At 37.4% G+C, this 13,550-nt stretch overlaps 1 protein-coding gene and 1 pseudogene across 2 annotated transcripts in view; both read left to right on the top strand.

The window, feature by feature from the left end:
* The window catches only part of CDADC1 (cytidine and dCMP deaminase domain containing 1), a 109,188-nt gene that overhangs the window by 29,896 nt on the left and 65,742 nt on the right, over window positions 1–13,550 (top strand). For both annotated transcript variants that reach the window (XM_045821699.1, XM_045821700.1), the window contains exon 3: window positions 5,045–5,222. In XM_045821699.1, the coding sequence (XP_045677655.1) occupies window positions 5,045–5,222 (178 nt within the window). The remainder of the gene's footprint in view (window positions 1–5,044; window positions 5,223–13,550) is intronic.
* Window positions 8,572–9,790, top strand: LOC123807713 (annotated as a pseudogene).

Below are 13,550 nucleotides of genomic sequence, written 5' to 3'. Positions count from 1 at the left end.
TTCTTTCTTTGTTGTGTCTTTGTCTGGTTTTGGGTTTAGAATGATCCTGGCTTCATAAAAGGAATTTGGGAGTCTTCCCTCTTCTTTAATTTTTGGAATAGTCTGAGAAGGATAGGGGTTAGTTCTTCCTTAAATATTTTGTAAAGTTCTCCTGTGAAAGTGTCCAGTCCAGGGCTTTTGTGTGCCAGGAGTTTTTTGATTACTGCTTCAATTTCATCAGCTGTTATTTCTCTGTTTAAGATTTCTGCTTTTACTTGATTCGGTTTTAGAAGATTATATTTTTCTAGAAATGTGTCCATTTCACCCAGGTTTTCAAATATCTTGGCAAATAGTTGTCACAGTAATTTCTTAAAATCCTTTGTATTTCTGTGGTATCACTTGTAATTTCTCCTCATTCTTCTGATTTTATTTACTTAGATGCTCTTTATTTTCCTGATGAATCTACTGAAAGACTTGCCCATTTTTTTTATATTTTCAAACAGCCAGTTTCTTGATTTATTGATCCTTTGAATTGTTCTTTTATTCTCTATGTTGTTTGATTATGCTCTGATCTTGGTTATTTCCTTCCTTCTATTTGCTCTGGGCTTTGTTTGTTGTTTTGCCTCCAGTTCTTGTAGATGCAGGGTTAGGTTGTTTATTTGAAATGTTTGTATCTTTTTTAGGTAGGGTCTGTCTCTATAAACTTCATGTCTCAGGACTGTCTTCCCTGCATCTCATAAGTTTTGGACTATTATGTGTTTATTTTCATTTGTTCCCAGAAACTTTTTGATTTCTTCTTTGTTCTCATTATTAACCCATTCATTTTTTAATAGTATACTATTCCATCTCCATGTTTTGAGTGTTTTTGAGTTTTTTCCTTGAAGTTGGTTTCTAGTTTCAGGCCCTTGTGGTCTGAAAAGATGCTTGATATGATTTCAGTTTTTTTAATATGTTGAGGCTTGTTTTGTGTCCCGTCATATGGTCTGTCTTTGAAAATGTTCCATGTCCATCTGAAAAGATAGTATATTTTGCTTGTTTGGGATGAAATGTTATATATCTGTTAAGTCCATTTGTTCTTGGGCGTTGTTCAATGCTGCAATATCCTTGTTGATATTTCCTTTAGAAATTCTGTGCATTTTTGACAGTGGGTATTAAAATCCCCTAGTATAAGTGTATGACTGCCTCTATCCTTATTGAAGTCCTCTAAGATTTTCCTTATATATTTGGGTGTTCCTATGTTGGGTGCATATATGTTTACAATGTTTATGACTTCTTGATGGATTCTTCCCTTACATATAATGAACATGTCCTGTGTCTCTTTTTATGGTGTTTGTTTTGAAGTCTAGTTTTTCTGATATAAGTTGCTATCCTGGTTTTTTTTCCCTGTACATTTACTTGGAATATTTTTTTCCAACCTTTAACTTTCAGTCTGTGTAGGTCCTTTGTTCTGAGGTGTGTCTGTTGTTGACAAGATAAGTATAGGTCAGGTTTTCTTATCCATTCAGCTACTTTATGTATTTTGATTATAGCATTTAATCTATTTACATTGGAGGTTATAATTGGTAGGTACTTATTCATTTTCCCCATTTGTTCCTGTGTTCCTCTCTCTCACACTGTTTTTCTTCCTCTTCACAAGGTAGTCCCTTTATCATGTCTTGCAGTACTAGTTTGGTGGAGGTGTAGTCTTTTAGCTTTCTTTTTTCTAGGAAAGACCTTATCTTGCCTTCCATATTAATTGGTAGCCTTGCTGGGTAGAGTAATGTTGGTTGCAGGTCTTTGCTTTTCATTACTTGGAATATATCTTGTCATTCCCTTCTGGCTTGTAGTGTTTCTGTTGGGAGATCAGCTGCTAGCCTTGTCTTGACTCCCTTGTGTGTTACTTTCTGTTTCTTCCTTGCTGCCTTTAAGATTCTCTCTTTGTCACTGAATTTTTCTCTTTTAATTATTATGTGTCTTGAAGTAGGTCTCTTTGATTTCCTCTTGATTGGGACCCTATGTGCTTCCTGGATTTGTGTGACTTTCTTTCTCATCAAATTAGGGAAGTTTTCCATCATTCCTTTTTCAAACAGGTTTTCTATTTTTTGGTTCTTCTCTTCTCCTTCTGGTATCTTTATTATATGGATATTATTATAATTCATGCAGTCCTGTAGTTCTCTTAACCCCTCTTCATTCTTTTTGAGTCTTTTTTTCTTTCCTTGCTCTTTCTGGGAGGTTTTTTCTACCTTTTCCTCCAGCTTACTGATTCGATCCTCTGCTTCATCTAGCCTGCTTTTGATTCCTTCTGCTATGTTCTTTAATGAAGAGATTTTATATTTTGTCTCCTCCTAGCTCTTCTTGTTTGTTTCTGTGTCCTTTTTCATGCTGATATAGTTTGCAGTAAGTTCCTCATAGATTCTCTGTAGTTTTTGGTAATTCTCGCTGAGCTCATTTAGCCTCCTTATAACTATTGTTTTAATCTCAATACCTGATAGTTGACTTACCTATATTTCATTTAGCATTCTTTCTGAGGATTCCTCCTTTCCTTTGGATTGGGGGTTGTTTCTTTATCTTCCCATTATTTGGGAGACTCTTTTTGTTTGCTTCTCCTTCATAAATTGATCTGTTTTGACTCCCTGAGTTTGTGGTATCAACTTCTATGGTAGAAGAACTGTGAGATTCAGTGATGCAGTGTCCTTGATCTCCTGAACTTGATTCTCTTGGTAGACACTTTATGCCATTTATGTCGGCTCTCTGGATGTAATTGGGTTTTGATAGTTGTTGGGTTGTTCTTTGGTGGGTCCTTCCCTCTAGCTTGTTGAGTGACGATCATTCTGCCCACAATGTCTTGTATGCTCTTGTCCATATGCTGCCAGAAGAAAACTATAAAGCCCAGGAAACAAACCCATGTCCATAAAAATCACTTCTTCCCCACGAGATCCCATCATGAACAGCAAATGAGACAGTATTATAAGGGTATAAAGAGAGAAAACTATTATAAGAAATGAGAAAAATAAACTATAGTATAAAATCTAGTAACTTAATATGTACAAACTTGAAGGACAAGAAGTGAATGTTAAAAAGCTAGGGAGGAAAAAAATATCGTAAATCATGGAGAAGACCACAGTGGATTTCATCTCAGTAGCCTTTAGTATTTACCTGTTTTTTCTTTCTTGATCCCCCTCCGGTGATGTCAAATGTTGACCCTGTCTGACCTTAAGTAGCCTGATCTGAGACTGCCAAGGATGTATTGTCTGTGGCTGTCACCTTCAATTGTTAATGTGGTCACTCCGCACTTAGCAGTCAGGCTTAAGCCCCATAGGTTGGGGCAGAATTCCTCCTGAGGTCAGGGCTACTGTTTCCCATTAGGCTGCTGCTGCTTGAAGGGGAGTGGTCTGCCTAAGCAGAATGGCTGCTGCCATATGGGGGATGACTCAGCACCAGGATCCTTGCAGCTACTCTCTCTGTTCTCTCCCCAAAGCCTCCATCCCCAGTCTCTCTTCAAGTGTCTCTAGCCTACTCTTCCCTCCCTTTGTCAGTGATCTACTCTCTGTGGCTGACTACTTTGGTTGTTAATCTACTCATTCTGCACCCAGCAGTGAGACTTAAGCACCACAGAGCTAGGGCAGAGTCCCTCTTGGGGTGGGGGCTGTTGTTTCCCCTCAGGCTGCTGCCACTCGTAGGGCAGTGGCCTGCCTAAACACAGTGGCTACTGCCATATGGGGGATGACTCAGCACCAGGATCCCAGGGGCTACTCACTCAGTTCTCTTCCTGAAGCCTCTATCCCTAGTCTTTCCTCAGGTGTCTCTAACCCACTCTGTTTCCACCTTTGCTGGAACCCAGGGTATGTGCTGCAAAGGAAATTTGTGTGTTCAGGAAAGGGACAATTGTCTTTGCCCACCTTTCTGTCTAGGAGAAAGCTGTCCCCTAGCTCTTGCCTTGATGCTAGCTAGACACTTCAGTTTCTCCCTGTACATGATTGGTGCCTTTCAAGCTGCTACTGTGGTGGTAGAGCTCATAGGGAGTGAGTCTGAATAAGTCCATATGTGGTTTCTTTAAGAGGAACTGCTTGGGGTTCCAGAAGTTTCTTCCACTGACTTAATCCCTGCTTATTTTTGCAGTCAGAAGTTATAGGGACTTATCTTCCTGGCACTGAAACCTTGCTTGGGGTGGGGGGTGGGGGAGGGGCTCCTGTGTGGCTAGGACTCCTCACTTTCAAGATACCCTGTCCAAATTTTTATTCACCACAAGTGGATGTGGGACCAGACAGTTCCACATCTGCACCCATCCTACCAATCTGGATGGGTGTGGTTTCTTTAATTCCATAGTTGTCAGGCTTCCATTCAACTCAATTTCTTACATTTTGAGTGATGAATTTTCTGTATGTTAGTTATAATTTTGATGTGGTTGTGCAAGAAGGTGAACCATGTTTTCCTATGTCACCATCTTGACCAGAAGTCTAAAAAGTCTTTTATTATACATAACCAATATATTTGTTGAAGTGAAACCACATTAATCTAGACTTCCAATGTGCTAAAAGTTGTTTTTAAGAATGAAGTTGAAAATTATTTTTATTTTAATCAGTATTTTAAATATTTTAAAATTTAAAACTACCTCTGCTTTAGTTTTGCCTTTTACAGTCTGTGGGTCTTTCAGAAAGTCACCTGAATTTTCTGGGTTTCACATATTCACGTGTAAAGTCAGAGTTTTCCAATTTTTTCTTTATTTCCCCCTAGAAACTTAATATTAAATAGTCCTAGACTAGATCCTATAAAAAAAAGTCAAATTGCCTTGGTTTTTATAATTTACTACGTCAAAATATATTCACTTTTTACTAGGACAAATTAATGATAAATAGATACTTAATTGATTAAGAAATCCAAATTTAGAACATTTCTGGTATAATGTTTAAAGTCAACATTAAACATTCAGAAACAAATGAGGATCTAGTGGAAAATGTGCTTTTGTTTAAACTGTTCAGATAAAGAACTAAACAAAAACTTCATTTTATTAATAAATTAAATATAGTCCATGATACAGTCATTAGAAATTATAATTAATAAATTATTATTTTGTATCTTAATGTAGGTGAAGAAAACTGGTCTTGTGGTGGTGAAAAACATGAAAATTATTGATCTTCACTGTTCGAGTGAAGATTTACATGCTGGGAAAATTGCTCTTATAAAACATGGGTCAAGGCTGAAAAACTGTGATCTTTATTTTTCTAGAAAACCATGTTCTGCTTGTTTGAAAATGATCGTAAATGGTAAGTGCAGATAAAGCTTTGTTAGGGATTACTAGCATCTATCTTGAGAATAGTTAGTGAAAACAAATGGAATAAATACCACAGAGGTAATTTAGAAATATATAATGTATCTGAAGACAGTCTCATATACTGTGAGTCAGAAAGCATGGATTCTGGTCTCATCTCTGTCACTAACTAGTTAGATGATGTTTTATGTATTAGTAGACTAATGTTTGCTGCTATAAGGAAACTGTAACATTTCAGTGGCTTAACATACTAGGCATTTATAACCCTTGTACAGTAGTAACCCTTTATTGATGGGGGATATATTCAAAGACCCCCAGGAGAGGCCTCAAACTACAGATAGTACTGAACCCTACATATGTTGTTTTGTTTTGTTGTTTTTTTTCTATGATACATACCTTTTCACCTAAGGGAAGCACTTTACCAATTTTCTTTGGCATATCTGAATTGCCAGCATCTCTCTTGCACTTTGCGGACATTACTAAGTTAAAATAACAGTTATTTGAACACAAGCACTGCGATAGATACTGGAATTCTGTAACAGTCGATCTGATAACATAGGTGGCTACTAAGTGACTAATTAGTGGGCAGTGTATACAGTGTGGAGATGCTGTAGAAAGGGATGATTTACATCCAGGGTGGGATGGAGTGGGACAGGGAGAAATTTCATTACACAACTTAGAATGGTGTACAATTTAAAACTTATGAATTGTTTATTTCTGGAATTTTTTATTTAATATTTGTGGACTATGGTTGACTATGGGTAACTGAAACCACAGAAAGTGAAATTGCAGATAAGGGGTTACAACTGTAATATCCCAATACAGATATTGCTGAACAGCAGATAACTTTCTCCATGTGGTTGATTCATGGGTCTAGGCATCTTCTGTGGTATTGCTGCTGTCATCCCCAAGGACCTTGAGTCCTCTTCATCCAGACTGAGAAAGAAAAATTGAGAAGGCATACCTGCTCTTAAAAATCCTGGCCCATAAGTCACATACATTACCTCTGTTCGTATGCATTGAGGGAACTGTAGTTCCTGACTGGGCAGCTGCCTCCCAATGACTATTTTAGATTTTGAAAAGAGGAACACAAATTATTAATGTATATCTATCCATCTCTGTCATATCAGGCTACTCACTAAACTTCCTTGTGCTTATGATATTTTTTGTCCCCAGTTATGTATGCAGACCATTTTGCTATTTTTTAAAAATTATATCTTTTACATAGGTACTGTGATATTGTGACATAATATGAATTATATATTTGTTCTTCATCCTGTTTCTGTCACAGCACAAGTAAAATCCCTTGGAATTTTCTGAGTGATAAGAGTGAAAAAGGTGTTTATTTATTTATGATTGCTTTTTAGAGCAAGAGGTAGAGAGAGGAAAGGAGAGAGAGAAACATTGATTCATTTTTCCGCTTACTCATGCATTCATTGATTGCCTCTTGTATGTGCCTGGACTGGGAATCAAACACACAACCTCGGTGTATTGGAACAGTGATCTAACCAGCTGAGCTACCTGGCCATGGGCATAACAAGCTCCTTTCAACCACACCCGACTTTCTGTTAATGAAGTGATTTTCGGAAAGCCCTTGTGGATAGGACTTGGTAGCCAGGGGAGCCAACCAGGTAATTAGAGGATTAGAACTTTTCAGCCTTACATTCTAGACCTCTGTGAAGGAGAGAGGGGCTAGAATTTGAGTTCAGTTACCAAAATCAGTGATTTAATCAATCATGCCTTCAGAGAGTGTTTTGGATAAAAAGGATAACATAGTACCTAATCCTTTTCCTTACGGAGTTATTGGGGGCCAAAAATAATAATGCAGTACATCTTCTAGTACCAAATGAGTGATACAGGCTATAAGTGACAGGAGAGTAGAGGAGAAATAGTGATCCCTATAGGTTGGCATGTTATGAAAGGCTAGGGCTTAAGCTGCATTTTGATGGGTCAGAGGTAGAGGAAGAGGAACACATCCCTGGTCAGGGGGGCAGCATATGTGAGATGTAAGGCTCTGGGGAGGGTCATTGTTTCAAATAGATAATTATTCTTGGGGATAAGAGTGGCAGATGGATTATAGTAAGTTGGGGTTTTAGTTGAGAACTTTGGAAAACTGTATGGCCCTTTGGCTTTATCTTGTGGAACAGAGTTCCTAAACTTGTTTTGAGAATGAACTATTTTTATTTACATCAATGTCTTCAGAGTAATGATCCAGGTCAATGGTGAAGGCTGTGCCCTTGAGCTACAAGTGGAAGCACTTGCAGAAGAAATGGTCAGGTGGTTACAACCTCCTGGCCTGCAACAAGTTTTTCAAGCAGGTAGGGTATCTATGATAGTTGTTAGATTCTATAGTCTTTTCCCTGCAGTTACAAGTACAGAAAATATTTAAGGTGGTGATGGCTTTTTTTTTCTTCTTTTCCCAATTAACTGGGCAGACTGGATATTTGCTGTATCACTTGTGTTAATTGATCTATAAATCCTATTACAGATAATGTGGAGTCAGCCATTGAAGATTTTTGAGCAGGATATAACAAGATTAAAACTATTATTATTCTTTTTTGTTATTGAATTGGAGCATGAAAGGACAAGAGGTTGAGAACCTAATTAGGAGACTGTTGCATTAGGCAGGGTATAAAATAGGATTCAGAGGTTGACATTGATATAAAAAGGAAGACTGTGAAAGAACCAAAACATTTTTTAACTGGTCTCTTCTAGAGTCAAGGGAAAAAAGTTAGTAAAAGATAGCTGTGTTTTGTGCTGAGTTGGCTATGCTATGAGCACTCTTATTAGCCTCCAAGCATAAGAAAAGTAGTGAAGTGCAAGTTACTGACAACTGCTTAATGTCTTTGTGTTAAGATACTTAAACCAGCCAAGAGAAAGAATGAAATGTGGGAAAATCAGAAAGAACCTACAACAGAAATGCTTTTACGTTAGAGCTAGACCCATATATAAATAAAATTGCTATGTTAGTTTAGGTTTATATATATTTTGGGAAGCAGCTTAGTTTAACTCCGTGCTATTGCTAAATTATTTAAATTACAGTTATTGTTACATAGCAAACATTTCCAAAGCACAGTGGTTCTCAAAGTGTGGTCTGTGGACTCCTGATGTTCCACAAGGTCAAATCTATTTTCATAATACTACTGCATTTACACTAATAGTAGCAGAACAGTGGTGAGTAAAACTACTGTTGCCTAGTAAGAATCAAGGCAGTAGAAATCATTGTACTTTTCATGGCCAAACTGCAGTAGTGGTCACTGTACTCTTTGTGGCTACGTATTTGGAATTAAAAAACAAAAAGGTTTCATTGAACTTGAGTTGGAAGAGGTGAGTCTGGTCTCAAAATGGAGGTAAAACCACTGCCCAGTTGCCCCCAGCCCGACTTTGGCTGTTGCCAGGGGAAGGAGGACCACGGTCCAAAGGAACCAGAGCAATTGAGAAAACTGTTTATTGGTCATTTGAGCTTTGAAACTACAGATGATAGTTTAAGAGAACATTTTTAGAAATGTGGCACACTCACAGATTGTATGGTGATGAGAGACCCCCAAACAAAAAGTTCCGGGGCTTTGGTTTTGTCACTTACTCTTGTGTTGAGGAGGTGGATGCAGCAATGTGTGCTCGACCACACAAGGTTGATGGGCATGTAGTGGAATCAAAGAGAGCTGTTTCTAGAGAGGATTCTGTAAAGCCTGGTGCCCATCTAACGGTGAAGAAAATTTTTGTTGGTGGTCATAAAGAAGATACTAAAGAGTATAATTTGAGAGACTACTTTGAAAAGTATGGCAAGATTGAAACCAAAGGAGTTATGGAAGATAGGCAGAGTGGGGAAAAACAGAGGATTTGCTTTTATAACTTTTGATGATCATGATACAGTTGATAAAATTGTTGTTCAGAAATAACCACACTAATAATAGGCATAATTGTGAAGTGAAAAGGGCCGAAATGCAGTCTGCTGGATTGCAAAGAGGCCGTGGAGGTGGATCTAGCAACTTTATGGGTCATCGAGGAAACTTTGGAGGTGATAGATGTAACTTTGGCTGTGGTGGAAACTTTGGTGGAAGAGGAGGCTATGGTGGAGGTGGCAGCACAGGTAGTTATGGAGGAGGTGATGGTGGATATAGTGGATTTGGAGGTGATGGTGGCAGCTATAGCAGTGGACCTGGTAATAGTAGTAGAGGAGGCTATGGTGGTGGTGGACTGGGATATGGAAACCAAGGTGGTGGTGGTGGATATGGTGGTGGTGGAGGATATGATGCTTACAATGAAGGGTGAAAGTTTGGTGGTAACTACGGTGGTGGTGGGAACTATAATGATTTTGGAAATTATAGTGGACAACAGCAGTTAAACTATGGACCCATGATAGGGGGCAGTTTTAGTGGAAGAAGCTTGGGCAGCCCCTATGGTGGTGGTTATGGATCTGGTGGTGGAAGTGGTGGATACGGTAGCAGAAGGTTCCAAAAACTCAGCAGAAAAGGGCTACAGCTCTTAGGAGAGCGAGGAGTTGTCAGGAAACTTGCAGGTTACTTTAAGACAGTCATCCCAAATACATTAGGGGAACTGTAAAAGTCTGCCACAGAAGGAATGATGATCCATAGTCAGAAAAATTACTGCAGCTTGCACAGGAAACCCTTCTTGTTTAGGACTGTCATAGCCACAGTTCGCAAAAAGTACAGCTATTGATTAATGCAATGTACTGTCAATTAGATGTACATTCCTGACGTCTTTTATCTGTTGTAGCTTTTTCTTTTTCTTTTCATTACATCAGGTATATTGCCCTGTAAATTGTAATAATGGTACCAAGAATAAAAAATTAAGGAATTTTTAACTTTTCAAAAAAAAAAAGGTTTCATGTAAGAATGTCTTTGATGATACAGTAAAAATTATTCATTTTATTAAATTCCAATCCTTGAGTACACATCTTTATAATATTCTGCATGAGAAAATAGGAGGTAGACATAAAGCACTTTTGCTACAATCCAAAGTGTGAAGGTTGTCTTGTGAAAAACCACCTCTACAAATGTTTGAGTTATGAACTGAATTATCCATTTTTTTTTCATGGAACACCATGATCTGACGAACTGTAACTATTTACACTTGGCTATTTAGCAGACATTGTCTCAGAGATAAATTAAGTGAACCTGTCACTTCCAGGAAGACAACTGACAGTATTTGTTGCCAATGATAAAATAAGAGTCTTCAAGTGAAAATTAAAATTTTGAAAAACTAGTATCAACTATCATGAGCTTATAGCTTCTCAGTACTTAAAGACTCTTCTGAATGAAATTGGTGATAATATTAATGAATAGAATTCTTAAAAAAATAATGGACTTTAACATAACTACAAAAATGTTATAATTTCAGATTCTACATTGTAACTAACCTTTAAGATACTATTCTTTGTCAAATTTTTATATGGTGTCAAAGGAGAATATTCACAACTATCTGAAATTGCTGTTAAAATACTCCTTTTCAATTACATATTTATCTGTATGAGGCTGGATACTTTGCAAGTACGTCAATGAAGAAAACAACCTATTGCAGCAGATTGAAAGCAGCAACCTATTTGAGAATCCAGATATCTTCTCTTGAGCCAGAAAATAAAAGATTTTTAAAAATTTAAAACAATATCACTCCTTTATACTAGTTTTTGTTGTTGTTTTGGAAAGTAGTTGTTTTTCATTGAACTGTATCATTTATATTAATGTATAATAAATTCCTCATTGTTTTTTAGTGAATTAATATTTTTAAATTTTTGTTTTAATTTTCCAATACAGTAAGTATCAGTAGATACAATCCACAGCTCACTGGAGTCCTTATTAATTTTAAAGAGTGTGATTGGGTCTGAGACAAAAAAGAAAAACTAGAGAACTGTGGTAGCATTTATCACTGGTATATGAATATTTGTTTAGAGATTGGTCATGCCTTCTACTTGAATTGGGATGTTTCAATGAAAGAGTGACCATTACTGCTGGTTAGGAAATGAATTTTGAAAATGCCAATAGAAAGTAGGTGAAATGGAGGCAGAGGACACATTCTGATAGTAGCTTTGAGGCTTTCAAATTGCATCACAGCCTAAGCCACAGTAAGAGTCAGAAGTAGCAGGGAATGGATAAAAATGTGTGTTTGTTGAACTAAGACTTTTTAGTTTATCTATTACTTTGAACGTACAACACCCTGTGTGCCATCTGTTTAGTCACTTCAGGGCAGAATCATAAAAAATGACTCTTGCTCTGGCAAGTGTGGCTCAGTTGGTTGGAGCGTTGTCTCATAGACTGAAAGGGTTGCAGGTTTGATTCTTCGTCACCGCACATACCCAGGTTGTGGGTTCGATCTCCAGTCAGGGTGCGTGTGAGAAAACAATTGATGTTTCTCTCTCATATTGATGTTTCTCCCTCTCCCTTCCCCTCTCTCCAAAAGCAGTGAAAAAAATGTGCTCAGGTGAGATTAGAAACATAAAATTTTAAAAAGTCTCTCTTAGCTGCAATTACATGAGATACTGGCAAAGGGATCTCTGTTGTAAAATACCTTTAATTGATGAATATTTGGGTGCCTAACTCTGTATAAGAGTTCTCTCATCATTTGATCTTAAATACAAATTAAAATATTTTTCCGTATGTTTGCTATCCAGTTTTGTTTTTCCTTTTGTAAATTGTTCATCTCTTTGGGGCTCTTTTGAGGCCTTGTTCTTATCCATTGATACCTGTATATGCTTTTAATGAATTAACATTCAATTTGTATGTTAAATATTACTAACCTTTCTTCTGTCACATTGATTGAAAAATGATCCTTCTAGTTTGTTGTTCTGTCTTTAATTCTGTGGACTTAAAAAAAAATAATATCATGCCCCTCCCCCATTGCTGTTCTCACATTATAAGTTCTTTGTGGACATTTTGGATAACAGCATAATATTTCATTATGAGGAGGATCCTAATTTGTTTAACCATTCCCCTATTTTGTCCATTTAGATTTTTCTATGTTTTTACTGTTTTAAACAGTGCTGCACTAGCCATGCATGTTTTCTTTTTTGTCTCTATTTAGAATATTTTCACAGAATAGCTTCCCAGAGGAAAAATTCAGAGTACAGGTTTACAAGGTCTGTCTGGGAAAAGTCCAACCATTGTTAATATGATGAGAGGATTTTGCACAACACTGATGTAATTGGGCAGCCAAGGAGAGTAGACTGGAATGCATATGTGTGAACAATGATGACTTCACTGTCTAGTCTGTGGGGGTAGTAGCTGCCATTGATTGAGCATGTGTACTGTATGGCTATTGCATTCAAAATGACTGAGTGAGTAGAGCAACAAATCTGCATCAAATTTTGCATTAAGCTTGAACATTCCTCTGCAGAAACTATTCAGATGACTAAGAAGCCCGCAGCTGTGGGCAACTGGTGTTTGGCAGTTTCATCACGACAGCGCACGCATTCTTGTGCAGTTTTTTGGTGAAACATCAAATCACCCAGATGATTTAGCCCCCCTATACCCCAGATTTGGTACTCTGCAACTTCTGCCTTTTCCTAAGCTAAAATCATCTTTGAAAGGGAAGAGATTTCAGACTGTTGATGAGATTTAGGAAAATATGACGGGGCAGCTGATGGCAATTGGGAGAACTATGTGACGTCCCAAGGTGCCTACTTTGAAGGTGACTGAGGGGTAATTGTCCTGTGTACAGTGTTTCTTGTTCTTCTATCTTCTTCAATAGATGTCTCTGTTTTTCAGTATTACATGACTGGATACCTTCTGGACAGACCTCATATTTTAAAAGCATGGTTGAATAGTTTATTTCAGAAACAAAACTAGACACTATCAATTGTCAGATATATTTCTAAAAGCAGCCATTTTTTTACTTCTACCACTCTGGCATATAGTCCCAGCACTGGGCTTTGGGTTCACACTTAGCAAGGCCAATGATTCCACAAATACAAATACTTCCCATGGGCTTTGTTAGGGGTTAGACAACTTTTCCTGTAAAGGGCCAGATAATAAATATTTTGGGCTTTGTGTGCCACATGGTGTCTATACATCTACCCAGCTCTCAACTCAGCTACTCCATTGCAGTACCAAAGCAGCCAGAGACTATGTCAATGAATGATGGGCCTATGTTCCAATAAAACTTTATTTATAGACACTGAAATTTAAATTTCATGTAATTTTTGTGTTAAAAATATTCTTGTTTTTTATTTTCCAAGAATTTAAAACTATAAAATCCATTCTTAACCTGCAAGCCATACAAAAATAGGCAATGGGTTGGATGTGGCTTATGAGCTATGGTTTGTCATAGGTTGTATTATTGCTGACTTGGTAATAGACATTTATTATGT

Source organism: Phyllostomus hastatus, unplaced genomic scaffold (assembly GCF_019186645.2).
Source record: "Phyllostomus hastatus isolate PE091 unplaced genomic scaffold, TTU_PhHast_1.1 phas_scaffold_46, whole genome shotgun sequence".
Taxonomy (NCBI): Eukaryota; Metazoa; Chordata; class Mammalia; order Chiroptera; family Phyllostomidae; genus Phyllostomus; species Phyllostomus hastatus.
This window is presented reverse-complemented; position numbering and strand designations above follow the sequence as displayed.